The following is an 18368-nucleotide window of genomic DNA, read 5'->3' as shown; positions in this document are numbered from 1 at the left end:
GGTTGTGTCCATCAACCAGCAGGGGGAGACAGAGAGCACTGAAAAACCATAGTGCCTCTTGGCCAGCTAGCTCCATCTGCCTCTTCAGTATTTGAAGCTTCCAAAGCAGTGTTATACCGCAAAGCATAATAACATGAACTTTCCTCACAGCAGATGAACGCCCCAAAACTGGAGCTATAAGTCAAAGGAGGGAATGGACTTATCCTCCTGTAACTGAACAGAAATCCTGTTTTCCAACTTCTCCCAATGAGGGAACATATCTACAGGAAAAACTGAACATAAAAGTAACATAATTCACATAATGAACCACTGATGGAGGGCTCATTTAGTCATCTGCTATGACTAAAGGAAAGAAAATTACCAAGGTAAGAACCTAATTTTCCCTTCCTTGTCATCAAGCAGATGAATCCATTACGAGTGGGATGTATCAAAGCAATCCCTAGATAGGGTGGGAACAAGCCACACCACGCACCAGCATTTGTGCTCCAAATGCGTGTCTCTCCTGGCAGCCACATCCAGCCTGTAATGTCGGGCAAACGAGAGCTTAGAAGCCCAAGTAGCTGCACTACATATCTCTTGAAGAGAGAGTGCTCCAGTTTCAGCCCAAGAAGAGGAAATCGCTCTTGTGGAATGTGCCTTAAAGGCTTCAGATGGAGGCCGGCCAGATAGCAGATATGCTGAAAAGATAGCTTCTTTGAGCCAACAGGCTATAGTGGCCTTAGACGCTGGAGACCCTCTGCACGCACCTGAAAAAAAGAACAAAAAGATGGTCAGAGGTCCTGAAGGCATTTGACATACGCGGATATTGCAACAAAGCCCTTCGCACATCCAGAAGGTGCAACTGCCCATAGGCTTCTGGAAACTCCTCTTTAGAAAAGGAGGGCAGGAAAATAGGCTGGTTTAGGTGAAACGCTGAAACCACCTTAGGCATGAAGGAAGGCACCGTACGTACCATTACTCCGGACTCTGAGAATTGCAGAAATGGGTCTCGACAGGACAGCGCCTGGAGCTCAGATACCCGTCTCGCCGACGTCACAGCCACCAAAAAGACCTTCTTTAAGGTCACATTCTTCTCCGAAGCTCACCTAAGCGGCTCGAAAGGCGAACACTGAAGGGTCTTTAAAACTAACCCCAGGTTCCAGGCTGGACACGGAGCCCACACGGGAGGACGGAGCCGAAGCACCCCTCTGAGAAACCGTGTCACATCCGGGCAAGCAGCCAGAGAGAGGCCAGCGACCTTCCCTCGAAAACATGCTAAGGCTGCCACTTGAACACGCAGGGAATTATAGGCCAAGCCTTTTTGTAAACCATCCTGCAAAATGTCAAGTATCGGCGAGACAGAAGCCCGCATGGGTGTAATTGTTTTAGAAGCACACCAAGCCTCAAATTGGCGCCAAATCCTGGCATAAGCCACGGAAGTGGAACGCTTGCGGGCCTGTAGGAGAGTGAAAATGACTTTACTGGAATATCCCTTGTCTCTCAATTGCGCCCTCTCAATAGCCATGCCGTAAGATCAAAGCGGCAGGCGTCCTCCATGGTCACCGGGCCCTGTGACAACAGGTTCGGTACCAGAGGTAACGGCAGGGGATCCTCTACCAGCATCCGCCGGAGGTCCGCATACCACGGCCTCCTGGGCCAATCCGGGGCAATGAGAACCACCTCTCCTTGGTGTAGCCGAATCCGCAGGAGTACTCACCCTATCAAGGGCCACGGAGGGAACACATACAGGAGGACCTGAGGCCAGGGTTGAGCCAAGGCATCCAACCCTGCTGAGCGAGGATCTTTCCGTCTGCTGTAGAAGCACGGGACTTTGGAATTTGTGCTTGACGCCCATTATGGGCTTTCCCCATTTGGCACATAGCTGCAGAAATACTTCGTCTGCAAGTTCCCATTCCGCTGGGTCGATCTGATTCCTGTTCAGATAATCGGCTTGCACGTTGCTCTGACCTGCAATATGAGCTGCTGACAGAAACTGCAGATGAAGCTCGGCCCAGTGGCAAATCTGCATGGCCTGTGCTGCTAGTGCTATGCACCGAGTGCCTCCTTGGCAATTTATGTAGGCCACTGCTCTCGTGTTGTCCGACAGAACTCTGACAGCCAATCCTTCCAGGGTCATTTGAAAGGCCAGAAGTGCCTGGAAAATTGCTTTCAACTCCAAGCGATTGATGGACCACTCCGACTCCTCGGGTGTCCAAAGACCCTGGGCATGCCTTCCCCGGCAATGTGCACCCCAGCCCTTTCAGGCTGGCATCTGTTACCACCAGGCACCAATCGGGGAGCGCTAGTGGCATTCCTCGCCATAGCATGCTGTCTGAGAGCCACCACTCCATACTGAGCCGGGTCGCAGGGAGCCACGTGAGTCTGCATTGATAATCCTGAGATATTGGAGACCATCACTGAAGCAGGGAACACTGCAGAAGTCTCAGGTGCGCTCTCGCCATTTTGGCCTTGAAAGGGCAACTTCACCAACCTTTGCTTAGAGGCCATGTCAGCTGCCCAATGCCGTAGCCACAGAAGACGGCGAGCCGCCACCGCTACAGCCATCTGTTTAGCCGAAGCTCTGACCAGATCATAAAGGGCGACAGCCAAAAATGACAAGGCCGACTCCATCCGCGGTGCCACCTCCGTAAGGGGCTCCGCTCCATCTCCGGGCTGTTCCACTGCCTGTTCTAACCAAGCGAGGCAGGCTCGGGCAGTGTAGCAGCTGCATGCAGACGCCCGTAAGGATAGGCCTGAAATTTCAAAGGACTGTTACATAGCTGCCTCCAGGCAACGGTCCTGCATATGCTTCAGGGCAACTCCTCCTTCCACTGGGAGGGTAGTTTTCTTTGTCACAGCCGTGACTAGGGCATCCACTTTAGGCACTGCTAGGGGCGCCAAATGCTCCTCACTTAGAGGGTATAATTGTCCCATAGCCCTGGCGACTTTCAAAGGCCCCTCGGGGTCAGCCCATTGATCCGTGATAAGCTCTTGGATGGAGTCATGCAAAGGAAAGGCTCGAGCAGGCTTCTTAGTACTTGCCATCCTCGGATTACCGGAGGAGGTCTCAGTACTCCCAGGGTCTTCTATAGAGAGGACCTGCAAGCGCTGGCAGCTCATCGCGGTGGAAAATCCTCACCGCGGAAGGATCATCTGAATCCAGTTGCAATCCTGCACCATCTTCTGGCTCTCCAGACCAGGCCTGCCAGACCCCTCAGAGTCCTCACATCCCAACCAGGGGAAAACGCGCCTGACGGTAATCCAAGACCAGACTCCACTGGAGAGGATACAGAAAGCAGGGCCGCAGAGGACCCCTGTGGAAGAGCTCTTTTTAAGTGTATGCATTATGCAGCAATAAAACAAATTCAGGGGAAAATGGCTCACCCTGGCCTCCCGGTTCCAGTCCGGGGGAAACAACTCTTATTAGCCTCTACACGAGGTGCCCCTCCAGGCTCAAACCCCTCCGCCTCAGCGGGGGTTGCGCCATGCAGTTCCAAAATGGTGCCCGCTGCCAGCTCCACGGAGCGGGAAGGAATATTGCTCACCATGCTCGGGCCGACTCTACCGTCTTAAAAGCACGCCTTACAGAGCCCCGCTGCAGATTTGCGCTTGCAGCAAACGGAACAGCGCTTTACTTTCTCAGCAGCCATCGCAGAAAGTGGCGGAAATTCAAAATGGCGGATTTGCACCAAAATCATCCCGAACGCGGGCCCTCCCCGGAGGAGCTACAAAATGCTCTGACCTCACCAGACCGAGTCTCCGAGCTCCTGCCATGCTGCACAATCAGAAGAAAACCTCTTTTCTGGGATCGCAGCACCAAAGCGCGACACAACTTTTTTTTTTTTTTTTTAACGCTGTGAGGAAAGTTTGAGGCAACAGCAAAAGAGGCAAATTTCCAACTCCGGAGGATCAGTAGCGTGGGAAAGGCAGGGAGAGGGCGAACCTATGTGCCTGCATCCACAGCGTGGGCAAAGACAGGGACAGGGCTAACCTATTTGCCTTTAAAGTGGGCACCATCAGCTACAACACCCCTGCTACAACTGGCAAAAGCACAGCCGCCACCCCAGGCAGATTTTCTGAAGGAACTTGAACAAGCTGCAACCACCCTGCTGGGGAGATAGAGAATACTGAAGAGGCAGATGGAGCTAGCTGGCCAAGAGGCACTATGGTTTTTCAGTGCTATCTCCCCCTGCTGGTTGATGGACACAACCCACTCGTAATGGATTCATCTGCTTGATGACAAGGAAATCAGTATTTGTGACTGTGAATAAACAGGGGTCTTTTGCAGTAAACAGCATTAGACATTGGGTTAACCAGCAGGTGGCAGTATAATAGTGAAACATTCTACAGTCACCAGCTGCTGGAACTGACAAGAGGTGACTTTAGAAAGGTTAGGCATAATTTGCATGTGCAAATCTGCCTCTACACATGTAAGCTGCCAGTTATATGTATTTGACTGTGGCACACACAGTTTTGAAGGAGACATGCTATGAGCATGGTTTGCATGCTCCTTCAAAATAAACATTCTGTATTTCAGAATGGAAATATATGCATATTTCAGAAATTTTCCCCATTAGTAGTTTAAAATCACATCAAAAATAAAAAAAAAATAATTTGAGTTTTGGATCTTGCAAGTGCAGTTTTTCAAAATCCCATACTTAACACTTTAAGCAGCAAATTCTACCCCTTAAATGTTCAAAGACCAGACTGATGCCACTTGTTTCCTGAACATTATATTTTTTTAATAAAAAAAGCTATTTCCATTATATGTTCCACAGTATCATATGTATTTTTTAAAATGCTCCACGCTCAGTAAGCTTTTGGGAAAATAACTGCAGATAGGGACCATACTAAACTCAAATGACTCTTCCATACTACATCAACTATACAAAGTTGAGCTTTTAATGCTTGTGGCTCTGAGGAAGTAATGCCAAGCTAAGACAGTCTCAGCCAAAAGAAAAGATTTTACAGATAGTATCACAACTGTAAAATTTTGTTTGTTAGGAAACAAGAAAGTGATCAGTGCTTTGTTAGCTGAAACAAACTACCGCCCAGAGCAGCTGGAAAATTGCTAGAAACCCATTAGTCCTTGTTCTTGTACATATTTTTTAATATCACTGTTAATGTGAGCTTATTGTTTCTTTTACTGATGTTTGAATTCTAAATAGACACTCTACTGGCTCCGCCCCCTGGCTGACAAAGGTGATCCTGATACTCTTTAAATTGAAACACTATTCTAGCATAGCACTACAAGGGATATAACTGAGGGACACACAGTAGTCTGCTTCTTTAGTCATGAATTTGAGTTTCCTTTGGGGTATGGGCATTAGTATCTTCATTGCGAGTTCCATGATGATGGAGTTGAGTCTTTTCCTATACTCTTGTTCAGTGGGGGGGCGGGGGGGGGGGGGAGCCCACGGAAGGTAGGAATGTTGTCCTGTCCTCCTTATATTCAAAGGGGTTGATGTGGACATCTTTGCTTTACCTAAACTGGTACGCAACTCTCTTATCTTAGTCATTTTACACAGATGACACCTCAATTAGGCTGTCGCACATGCTTACTTGAGGTCACAGAAGTAAAAATGATGTTTGGTCAATGACCTGGTACTGTTTTCATAAATTTCAATTCTTATGCCTTACACAAACCTGGCTGTGCGTAACCTTTCTATATTGAAACAGTTGTGCCCACCTTCTTATCTGCTTGTATATCTGGCATATTGGTGCTGGTGTGGCTATTGTTTTTGCAGACTCATTTTGTGAAGAAAACCTCATGCCCCATTCTGCCTCAGCCTGAACCTTTTTGCTTGAACTTCCTTTGGCTCAAGTTTAGTTTCCCCCCCCCCCCCCCCCCAATATAGCCCCTGCCCCCAGACTCCATTTCTCTCTTTGTCTCTTCTACAAGAGCAGCTGGACTTGCCAGCTACATATTTGAGTCTGGAAAAGGTAGGCACCAGCACAAAACAAGGTCCTAATCTAGCTTTGTCTTACATAAACGACATCAACCAAATAATTTTACCGAATAATAGTGCTTTTTTGCAATTACTCAGGGAGTGGAGGAGTGGCCTAGTGGTTAGGGTGGTGGACTTTGGTCCTGGGGAACTGAGTTCAATTCCCGCTTCAGGCACAGGCAGCTCCTTGTGACTGTGGGCAAGTCACTTAACCCTCCATTGCCCCATGTAAGCTGCATTGAGCCTGCCATGAGTGGGAAAGCGCGGGGTACAAATGTAACAAAAAAAAAAAAAAGGACTACTATTCAAGGACCGTGCCTCAATATGAGAACAGTTCTAGAATTTGTCCAGCTCAGTTCATGATTTATCCAATCTCAGTCACCAGAAGACAACTGACTGATATATTCTAGTCTTCATTTCTTTGCTAAATTATTTTATTATTACAATTCAGACCATTAGGGACTCCAACCCATCTGTTGATTGTCCAAGGGGCCCTTTTACTAAGCTGTGTAAGCGCCTACGTGCACCCAACGCGCAGCAATTCCGAGTTACCGGCCAGCTACCACATGGCCCATGCAGTAAATTCATTTTTTACACGCACTGGAAAATATTTTTATTTTCTGGCGCACTGGCGGTAATTGGCATTTTACGCACACAGAGCATTACTGCCCAGTTAACGCGTGAGACCTTACCGCTAGGTCAACGGCTGGTGGTAAGGTCTCAGACCCAAAATGGATGCATGAAAGTTTTCATTTTGCCGCACGTCCATTTTTGGCAAAAAATTTTAAAAAGGCATTTTTTACAGATGCGCTGAAAAATGATTCCATGTGCACCCAAAAAACCCTCTACACTACCGCAGGCCATTTTTCAGCGTACCTTAGTAAAAGGGCCCCTAACTACCCTGGAAACCAAAATAAAAAGAATAACTAGATGTGGAGAACAGTTCCTTTTCACTGGGTTCCTGTTAACACCACTACAGCAAAATACTGAGTGGGGAGTGTAAAGAGCTTATTTACAACATTTAATCCAATTACACAAGTGGGTTTGGAGAAGCTTCTTTCAGAATTAAAAGGTCTACATCCCCTCATAATCCAATCCCAGTGTTCCTCATAAGGACCTTCAGTCTACACTGGACTATATATTATCAAGGTGATTCATATAAGTTTTTCTGAGGGCACCGTATATGAATGATGGAAAGAGGCTAGAATTAAATCCTTATTTAAGAGTCTACAGTTGGATCACAGGAATCTTTCAAATTATCAACCCATCTCTAATTTCTCCTTTCTATCTAAAATTGCTGAAAAGGCAGTTTGGGAACAACTGACTGCATTCTAGGAGAAAATTAATGCATTTCAACCAAGACAGTGTCATTTAGGAAGTTTCACAATACTGAGTCAGCCTTATTAACCACACTGAATAAAACTAGTGATATTACCCTTATGGGAGGCTTGGAGCTTTTTGATCAGCCTGTTGGGGGGGGGGGGGGGGGAATCCACTGGTGAAGAGCAAATTGAGCATTTGATAGAGTAGAAGCATGGGGCTTGACACTTTTGGAACACATCCTCACACCAATTGGACTATTAAAATTGCTGGATGATATCATTCCAGAGGCCAGGGAACTGGGGGAGGGGGGGGAAATCACTTTGCTTACTGTCAGTTAAAGCACTATTACTCTAGTGTACCATGAGCAACTTTGGAAGTTGTGACTGGGGGAAAGCCTAAGTGCTTTTTTTGCCTATATATCTGAGAAGAGGTTGTCCGTTACTGGTTTCCATAAAAGTGTTGATGGAACGAGTGCAGAGGAAGGAATTCTGGTGGCTGTGAGAAAGATGGGAACAGGACTTGGGGACCCCTGCGAGACTGGGATCTACTGCCAGCATTAAGGAGAACACTGCAGATAATAGCAATGACTATCCTGCAGGAGACACATTTTCATCTTCTGCATAGGGCATATATTTCTCAGCGGCAACTTTTTAGGGTGGAGCTTTTGCCTACTGCACAGTGCCTCAAGTGTTCTACAGAGGACAATCCCTTTTTCCATTTTTCTTGGAGTTGTCAGAAGGTTCAATTTTTTTTGGAAGGACCTAACCAATCTTTTTTGTTTCAGCCTTCAGTTTAGTGGTCCCTTTGGCTCCACGGGCTTGATTGTTGGGGGCGGTGTCTGCTGGGACAATGGGAGGAAAAGGGAAAGTATCTTATTTCGGAAGCTAAGATTAGTGGCTCTTAAATGTGGGCGTCTCTAAAGACACTCCCTCATTTTGGGTTGGAGAAATCAGGTGCATGCTTTGGCCCTTTGGGAGCCTCAAGATGACTCCTCTTCCCGCAAACGGACACAGAGATTTCTACTTACCTGGGACTCTTATCTCCACATCTCGACCTCGACACCCCTAGGGCATAGTTCTTTGCTAACTAGGTTGCATTCTTAAAGGGCTGCATGAGGTTGCTCAATGTGCATGGGGTAGGGAGGGGTGTTCTGGGGAGGGGGATAAGAGCAACTCCACTAGGAGCTTCATTGTGTTTTGTTTGACTGAGAGGCTTGAAGGAACACAGCCTCTTGGGTTTCGCTTCTTGGAATTGTGATATGTCATGCTTCATCTATTTCTGTTTTCCCCCTCCATTTAGTTGGGTTATAATCTGGTGGGGTGGAGAGAAGAATGTGTTCGGTGGGGGGTACTAATTGTTTCTCAGTTGCTGACACCTAGCTGTTGGGAATCTGTATAAGCTCAGTTTAACTGATTCCTTTACACTACCTTTTATACTGTACTGTTGGTAAGGTATATTCGATTGATGTGACATTTAGGACAATGTTGAACTTTAAAGTAATAGGCTAAGGGGGGTTGGGTTTGGGGGGGGGGGGCAACTGTTAAAACTAAAAAGTCTGATGATGGCCTATACTATTCTGTTTGTTCTGTTTGACTACTTTGGCATTTACATTTTTGTACACACAGATTGTTGAATGTACTCTTTTTTTTCAAGTGTCATCAATAAAACTGTTGAAACTAGTGGCATTAGAGGAGGTAATATTGCCTTGTTAGTAACACTAGATTTAAGTGCTACATTTGACCCTGCAAGACCACTGTTTGTTATTATGTGTGCATGAGCTGGGTATTCGTAGCATGGCAAGATGGCTACTCTGGAACTCTGAAATATCAAGCGCTATGCCTTCGGCTTTGAGGTCCCTCTGGGTTCAGTCTTGGCCCCAATATTTAACATCTTGTTTGCCCCGCTATTTACTATTAAACACAGAATCTGGTTCAAGATCCTAACTATAATCTGTAAAGTTCTGATAATGGAGCGTTCAGCCAATTTGGCTAAGTCTTCTCAAACTATCAAAAGACCTTTTCTATGGAATTTATTGCCAGGTGAACTGAGTGGGGAATATCAAAACTGAAAACGTGGTTATTCATCCAGCCATTTGAGACTCAGTAACAGCCTAGGATGTAATTGCATTGCTTTTACTTATGTTTTTTTGTTGTTTTTTTGTTTTTACTTATGGTTTAGTAGCCCCGTTTTATAGTTCTTTTCCTTCCTTCCAGATCTATCTTGACATTGTAACTATTATTTCTGGTGTGCTAATGTTGTCTGGTCTGTGTTATCTGTTGATTTCTCTCTCCACTGTAAACCGTTTTCAGTTTTTGAAAGACTGTATATCACATGCATAAACAAATGTGACTGAGAAACACTGCAGTATTTAAGCATGTAGACAAGTCCATGTTAAAAGTAATAGTGCTCACTGTCTACTTTCTTTTCTTCAGTTCATTGCTTGCAGAATTTTAACCCTTTTTTCATTCACTGTACATCATTAACATACTTTTCAGGGCTAGGATTTACTACAGTGCACTAATGTGTTTAACATGTATGATTAGTAAAATAGGTTCTCACTATTCTCCAATCCAGATTACAGTAGAAATATGCATAATATATTACATTTTCTATACCGCCTGGCTCAAAACACAAGATCACAGTGGTTTACAATTGTAATAAAAAAAAAAAAAACTACAATTGGATAATACGAAAGCACATACATATCAAAAACTTACAACAAAGTAAAAAAAAATATTTTCAATTATTAAGTCATTATCTATACCAAGCCAACTTCCCATCTAATCCCCAGGAAGGGTGACGCCAAATGCAAACATAAAATAATGGGTTTTCAAAGGTGATTAAATCAGGAAAAAGATTTCACTTCCCGCAAAGCATTCCACAATGTAGGTGCTAAATAAATAAAGAAACACTCTCTTCTTACTGGACATCAAATGAGTCTCCTTTACTGACGAGACCACCAATGTCAGAGTATCCAATCTAGTACTCATAAATGGAGGCAGTGTGTCCAATGACAATAGTGATTATCACATGATATGGTTTGATATAAGAGCAAAAGCGGAGTTTAGCCGCACAAAAAGTACTGGATTTCAGACAGGCTGATTTTGGTAAAATGGGCGAATACCTGAAGGAGCTGATGGCACGAGCAGGCATAGGTGAAGTGGAAGCGCAGTGGTCCAAACTGAAAGCAGCTATAAGTATGGTAACTGATCTTTACACAAGGAAAGTAAACAAAAACAAGAGAAACAGGAAGCCTATATGGTTCTCCAAACAGGTGGCTGAAAAAATAAGGGCAAAAGAGGCTTCGTTCAAGAAATACAGAAGAACACAACAGGAGGATCACAGAAGATATTACTATGTGGAGAATGATGAGGACAAAGTGAATGTGCTAAACAAATACTTTTCTTCAATGTTCACGGAAGAAAATCCTGAAGAAGGACCTTGGTTGGCTACCAAGGGTATATCTGGGAATGAAGTGGATATTATACTGTTCACGAAGAAAGCGTTTTATAAGCAGCTTGAAATAGTGGACAAAGCTATGGGGCCAGATGGGATACATGCCAGGATACTGAGGGAGCTCAGAGAAGTCCTGGCGGGACCTCTTAAGGATTCATTTAAGAAATCTTTAGAGACAGGAAAAGTTCCTCAGAACTGGAGACAAGCAGATAGGGTCCCTCTTCACAAGAGCGGGGACAGGGAATAAGTGGGACACTACAGGCCAGCAAGCAGTAGGAAAAATAATCACAATGCTGCCGAAGGAAAGGATAGTTGACTTTCTAGAAGCCAACGGATTACAGGATTCAAGGCACATGGAAATTCCTGCCAAACAAATCTGATTGACTTCTTTGACTTAAGTGACCAAAGAACTGGATAAAGGACATGCGCTATCTAATTGGATTTCAGCAAAGCCTTTGATACAGTCCCCCTCACAGAAAACTTATGAATAAGCTGACAGAACTTAACTTAGGACCCAAAGTGGTGAAATGGATTGGAAACTGATTGACCGACAGGCAACAGAGGATGGTGGTAAATGGAATCCACTCTGAGGAAAGGAAAGTGGAGTGCCTCAGGGGTCGGTGCTGGGGCCGATTCTGTTTAATATATTTGTGAGAGACATTGCTGAAGGGTTAGAAGAAAAAAAGTTTGCCTTTTTGCGGATGACACAAAGATAGTTAATAGAGTGGATATCCTGGAAGGTGTAGAAACCAGGAGGTAGAAACCATGAGAAGGGATCTCCAAATGCTGGAAAAATGGTCAAAGATCTGGCACTTAAAATTTAATGCGAAGAAGAGCAGAGTGATGCACTTGGGGTGCAAATATCCAAAAGATGTACCAGATAGGAAGGGAGAGATTGGTAAGCTAGGCTCAGGAGAGGGACCTTGGGGTGATGGTGTCTGAGGATCTCAAAGGTGACGAAACAATGTGACAAGGCAGTGGCCACGGCCAGAAGATGCTAGACTGCATAGAGAGGGGTATAACCAGTAGAAAGGAAGTGTTGATGCCCCTGTACAAGTCGTTGGTGAGGTCCCACTTGGAGTATTGTGTTCAATTTCAGGTATACATATGTTGTATCACCTTATACCTTATGTAATGAGTTTATCTTCTCAGGCAGACTGGATGGACCATACAGGTCTTTAACTGCCGTCATCTACTATGTTACTATGATCGCAAATTTCTTGCAGGTACATAGAGAGACATCAAATTTGTGTTGAAGGAACTTTTTCATAAATAATCCAATGGGTAAAAGCCATCAATTTAAATCTAATCCTAAACTATCAAAGACATAATTAAAAACATACATAATCTTGGACTGTTACCCTATTCACTGAAACAAAGACTAATTAGCTAGTAACACTGTGGTGAAATCAGATGCTAGTAACCCCTGTTAATGCATGCTAATGAGATAGTGCCTTTTAGTAAATCTAGCCCTTTGTTAGCTTTATGCCCAAAACTGTTCAATGACCCAAGTAAGATGGTACTTGAGCTCAGTATTTTGGGCGTTATGTGGTCTGAGAGTGCCTTTCTGAGAAATGCAAGATACCTGAGGTTGCAGTCACCTGAAAAACATCAAGGAATAGCTTATAGGCAGGTGAGAGGTTACCAGGAAAGGGATGAATGTGCAGCTACAGGTGACGACTGGGCAGTGCTTCTAGGGACCCTCAAGTGGCAGTCAGCCTTTCTGGTATACGCAAGTAACAAGATGTGTCATTTGGACAATTATGTCATCAAGAAGACAGAAAGAGAACTATCTTGCTGCTGGCATGCAGACGCATTGATCCAGTAATGGCAACTTCTGGCACTCTTGCTGATAACCAATAGGCTGTGGGAAGAGGTGGAAGTAGCAATGCCCTGGGGCAGCACTTTCTACCTCCTCACACAGAAAACCCAGCATGGTAACAGCTTGCCAACTCTGAATTTCCAGTCCACAGTGGTAAGCTGACAACCAGATAGTTACATCTGGTATCACAGACTACATTAAACATTAACAACTGGGTGAAAAATTAACAAGGTTCTGAATGAAAGGATTCATTTTAGCATTGATCACAAAATGACCCTGTTTTTATTGGGGTCGGGGACTTACATGTAAACAGTATATCATGAAGCTGCAATAAATTGTCAACTTTTTCCCTGTCTTATAATGCCTAAGAGTGACTCCTAGAGCTCTGTTGATGGGATATCACACTATTGACATTACAGACTCCGAATGCATACAGTTTTGCTTCCAACTAGACAATCTTTTCCACAAACCATGTCCCACCGCATCGTTTTCCTTTAAGGTTTAATTTTGTGCTGCTCTCCCTGCAATTCTTTAGTAAGCAGGAAAGTGGCACTTATGCATGAAAGTGCTCTACACACTGTTCTACAAAGGGAGTGTGTTAAGTGCATTAGAGCTATCTTCAAGGGGGTGTGCATGTAGGTGGAGCATGACCGGACGAGGGTGTCTACCACTTACAGAAGTCTGCACTTAGACACACATTTATGTCTGCCATTGATCTGGCATAAATGGGTACACCTAACTTTAGAGGCACCTATGTGCATTGACACCAGTATTCTATAACAGAATATGGGCGCTCAGATGCCTACAGAATATGTGTACCCCACACAGCATTGGGACACCCATTTATACAATTGTCCCCGATATCTTCTGCTCCCCAATAATCAGTATTTGTAGACTGCTGGGCAGAGAGATACTTCACACAGGCTGTGACATGTAAAACATGTCCTCAACAGTGCTGACTCCTCAGGAGGTTTCCCTCTGACTATGCACAGAGCAGTCAAACATTTCTTATGGTAAAACATGCAGGGGAACATCATACTTTGGCTGAACGTTTGATACATCTTCATTACTGTCATTATATGCATAAAAATAACCCGTTTAGAGAAACTGCCCCAGAGACCACTAAGGACCGTGAAGTGCACTACCAGGTGAAAGATCCCTGGGAATGCTGTAGAGGCAGAAGTCAATCCCATGTGGGAATGGAGAAAGTCATGGTTATTGCCTATAGGTGACACGATTCAGGGACCCAAAAGGATCCTTGCTGCATAACAAACAGCAGGTCTCTCAGTTCAATGGCCATAAAGGATATGCTGCTAACTAAAGAGGATACAGATAGGGAAGCATAAATACCAAATTGCTGCAAATGAAGGCTTTATGTCAACAGATCCCAGCCATGTTTCGGACTAAACAGGAAGTAGAAAACTACCATAAGGCTTCCTTGTAACGCATGTCAGTTTGATTTGGTGAAACTGCTTCTAAGTCTTATTCAAAATCCAATTTAAAATTTTAGTTTTGGTGCTCAAGGCCATATATACCAAAATTCCATCATCAACATCTATCCTCTTTCTTTACTCTGCATAAGCCTACTCAACCATTTCGCTCATTGTTTGAACACCGTGTTACTCTTCCTCCGTCATCTTTAGCCAAATTCAAATCTACTAGAACCTGTGCCTTCTTTCTTGTGGCACCAATGCTCTGGAATACCCTCCCTGAGCCCCTTTCGAACTGATCCTGTAAACAAACGCTTTAGAGCTGCTTTATAACCCCTTCTGTATAATCTTGATTACGATCCCCCGAGTTCTTAGTCATTGCACCAGAACACCCATATGTGTATGTAGATGGAGAACATGTATACATTTCTACCTCTTAGAAAAGTCTTCTAACAAGCACATAACAAGATGGATTTCTTTTCTTAAACTTATATTACCAATTAAATATGCACACCACTTTAGCACAATTCATGAAAAGGCAGTACATAGTAAATTGAGGAGTATATAGTGGAGGAGTGGCCTAGTGGTTAGGGTGGTGGACTTTGGTCCTGGGGAACTGAGGAACTGAGTTCGATTTCCACTTCAGGCACAGGCAGCTCCTTGTGACTCTGGGCAAGTCACTTAACCCTCCATTGCCCGCCGCATTGAGCCTGCCATGAGTGGGAAAGCGCGGGGTACAAATGTAACAAAAAAAATTTTTTTTTTCAAATAAACCATAGAAAGGACCCAGACAAAATGGTCAGGTCAAAAAAAATATCTGGATTACACCTTTTACTTTTTAACTACCAAGGAAGGTAAAAAAAAAAAAAAAAAAACATTTACAGAAAAATGGCAGAATCCATTTAATTGTGGTCAATGTATGCTAAGCATTTCTCTGTAAAATAAAGTGAAAAGGAAATGTGCAACGGCAGTAAACTAGTAGAAGAAAAGCATTTCTAGAGCATAACAGGGGAAAGAGAGGACAAATTAAAGCTCATGATGTACCTGAGAAAAAGTTTCATTTGCAGCAAAGCAGAACAGTCAATCATTCTGGCACTTAAGGCCTACTTACCGTAATGTCTTATCTGTTCCAACAGATAATGCAAGTTTACCAGAGGGATGAACAGAAAGGGATGTCACGTGCCCCCTAAGAAAAACAGAAATATTGCAACATTTAGTTCTCATAACTGCATCCATATAAAGGCAAACAGAAGCAGATTGAACACTTTTTTTTTTTTTTTTCAATTATTATAAATTTCTTTAAAGAAGAACACAAGGTCAGCCTGGAGGATTACTAGTAGTGTTGTACACTACCAGACAGGAGGAATTCCCAAGTCCAGGTTCCACTTTGCAGGTTGGCTGAAGCTGGGACGGTAGTGCTCAGAGCCCTGGGAGGAAATCTCCACCACCACACATGACAAGATCTAAAGGCTAGAACTGGGGTGCATGAAAGTTGCAGAGGCAGTCATTGCCATTCAGTCCTGACTGAGAGCTTGAGAGCTGTCCCTATGATATGAATTTACAAGCACTGCACAAAGGCGTGGTTCTCCATTCAGAGCACATGACAAACATTTTGAGAGGAAAACTTATTTTACAGTTTTGGAGACACACAACTATGTTAGCACACAAAATGCATCTATTACTATTTTAAAAATGAAATAAATAAATAAAGGTAAAATTATGTATCATACCTGATAATTTTCTTTCCATTAATCATAGCTGATCAATCCATAGACTGGTGGGTTGTGTCCATCTACCAGCAGGTGGAGATAGAGAGCAAACTTTTGCCTCCCTATATGTGGTCATGTGCTGCCGGAAACTCCTCAGTATGTCGATATCAAAGCTCCATCCGCAGGACTCAGCACTTAGAGAATTACACCCACAAAGGGACACTCTGCCCAGCTCACCACCGCCGAAACGGGGGAGGGGAATTAACCCAGCTCATCCCCACACAAGTGGGGGAGGGGAATCCGTCCTGCTCATCCCCGCGGAGCGGGGGAGGGACACCACCCCACCGATGCGGGGGGATCTGGCTTATCCTGCAACCGCAACCGCGGGAGGAGCTGACTGACCCCAACACCGCCGAAGCGGGAGGGGTACAAAGCTGCCCTACAGCCGCACGAAGCGGGAGGGAGTGCCGGCAGAATTTAAATCTCAATCCAGCCCCGTAAAACGGAGGGGAGAGGAATGCAGCAGCTCACTGTAACACAAACTCGTCTCAACTCTTGAGGAATCCAAGTGAAAAAAGAACTTGAACACGAAGTCCTCCTGAAGTAACTGAAGACTAAACTTGAACCTAAAATTCAACCAGAATATAAACAGTACAGATATCTGGGAGGGGCTATGGATTGATCAGCTATGATTAATGGAAAGAAAATTATCAGGTATGATACATAATTTTACCTTCCATATCATCAAGCTGATCAATCCATAGACTGGTGGGATGTACCGAAGCAGTACTCACCCAGGGCGGGACATTGAAATCCCTGACCGCAACACTGAACCTCCAAACCGGGCCTCTGCCCGAGCAGCCACAGTCAAGCGGTAATGCCTGGAGAAGGTATGGGCCGATGCCCAAGTTGCCGCCTTGCATATCTCTTCCAAGGAGACGGACCCGGCCTCTGCCATTGAGGCCGCCAGAGCTCTAGTGGAGTGAGCCTTCAGCTGGATAGGCGGCACCTCCCCGTGGCCACATAAGCCGCTGCAATGGCTTCCTTGACCCATCTTGCCACTGTAGGCTTAGAAGCCTGCAGACCCTTACGAGGACCTGTAAACAGGACAAACAGATGATCCAATTTCCGGAAATCATTGGTCACTTCCAAGTATCTGAAGATGACTCGTCTCACATCCAGAAATTTGAGAGCAGAGTATTCCTCTGGGTAGTCTTTCCTACGAAAGGAAGGGAGACAGAGCTGCTGATTCACATGGAAGCGAGAAACAATCTTGGGCAGGAAGGAAGGCACTGTGCGAATAGTCACTCCTGCCTCAGTGAACTGCAGAAAAGGCTCTCGACATGAGAGTGCCTGGAGCTCGGAAACTCTTCTGGCTGAGGTGATAGCCACCAAAAAGACTGCTTTCAACGTCAGGTCTTTCAGAGATGCCCTCGACAAGGGTTCAAAAGGCGGCATCTACAATGCTCTTAGCACCAGGTTGAGATTCCACGCAGGCACCACTGAGTGCAGAGGAGGGCGCAGGTGATTAACTCCCTTGAGAAAGCGCACCACATCTGGCTGCGAAGCCAGGGAAGCACCCTTCAGGCGGCCCCTGAAGCAAGCCAGAGCCGCTACCTGAACTTTCAGGGAACTGAGCGACAGGCCTTTCTCCAGACCTTCTTGCAGGAACGCCAACACTGAAGAAATTGGAGCAGTGAAAGGAGAAAGTGAGCCTGCTTCACACCACGCTGCAAAGATACGCCAAACCCTGGCGTAAGCAGTAGAAGTAGAGCGCTTCCTCGCTCTCAGCATAGTGGCGATGACCTTGTCTGAGAAGCCCTTCTTTCTCAGACGCTGCCGCTCAATAGCCAGGCCGTAAGACCAAAGGGGGAGGGATCCTCCATCACCACGGGACCCTGATGTAACAGGCCCTGCTCCACAGGCAGCCGCAGAGGATCGTCGACTGAGAGCCTGATCAAGTCCGCATACCAGGGACGTCTGGGCCAATCCGGACCCACCAGGATTATCCGGCCTGGATGCCTTGCCACCCGGTCTAGCACCCTGCCCAACATGGGCCAGGGCGGGAACACATAGAGAAGCTCTTGTGTCGGCCACTGTTGGAGAAGAGCATCTACTCCCAGGGATCGAGGGTCCCGTCCTCTGCTGAAAAAGCGCGGCACTTGGCAATTGGCCGATGACGCCATCAGATCTAGGCTCGGCTGGCCCCAGCGCTTCGTGATGTCCAAGAACGCCTGAGCAGATAGCTGCCACTCTCCGGGCTCCAAGGTATGGCGACTGAGAAAGTCCGCCTTGACATTCATGACTCCGGCAATGTGAGCCACTGACAGCTGTTCCAGGTTCGCTTACGCCCACTGGCATAGATTCATAGCCTCCTTGGCTAGAGGGGCGCTCTTGGTACCTCCCTGGCGGTTGACATAGGCCACAGCCGTGGCATTGTCCGACAGGACCCGTACCGGCTTCAACGCCAGTACCGGGATGAACTCCAAAAGCGCCAACCGAATGGCTCTGAGTTCCAGGAGGTTGATAGACCACTTTGCCTCTGCAGGAGACCAGAGCCCCTGCGCTGTCCTTCCCAAGCAGTGGGCTCCCCAGCCCGACAAAGAGGCGTCCGTCGTGACGACAATCCACTCCGGGGTCACCAGAGGCATTCCCGCAGACAACTTGTCTGTCTGCATCCACCAGCTCAGCGCCTTGCGCA

General features: G+C 45.7%; 1 protein-coding gene across 2 annotated transcripts in view; it reads right to left on the bottom strand.

Moving 5' to 3' along the window:
* The window catches only part of PAK1IP1 (PAK1 interacting protein 1), an 85216-nt gene that overhangs the window by 14618 nt on the left and 52230 nt on the right, over positions 1 to 18368 (bottom strand). For both annotated transcript variants that reach the window (XM_030209064.1, XM_030209072.1), the window contains exon 4: positions 15070 to 15144. In XM_030209064.1, the coding sequence (XP_030064924.1) occupies positions 15070 to 15144 (75 nt within the window). The remainder of the gene's footprint in view (positions 1 to 15069; positions 15145 to 18368) is intronic.

This window comes from Microcaecilia unicolor, chromosome 1 (genome assembly GCF_901765095.1).
Source record: "Microcaecilia unicolor chromosome 1, aMicUni1.1, whole genome shotgun sequence".
NCBI lineage: Eukaryota > Metazoa > Chordata > Amphibia > Gymnophiona > Siphonopidae > Microcaecilia > Microcaecilia unicolor.
This window is presented reverse-complemented; position numbering and strand designations above follow the sequence as displayed.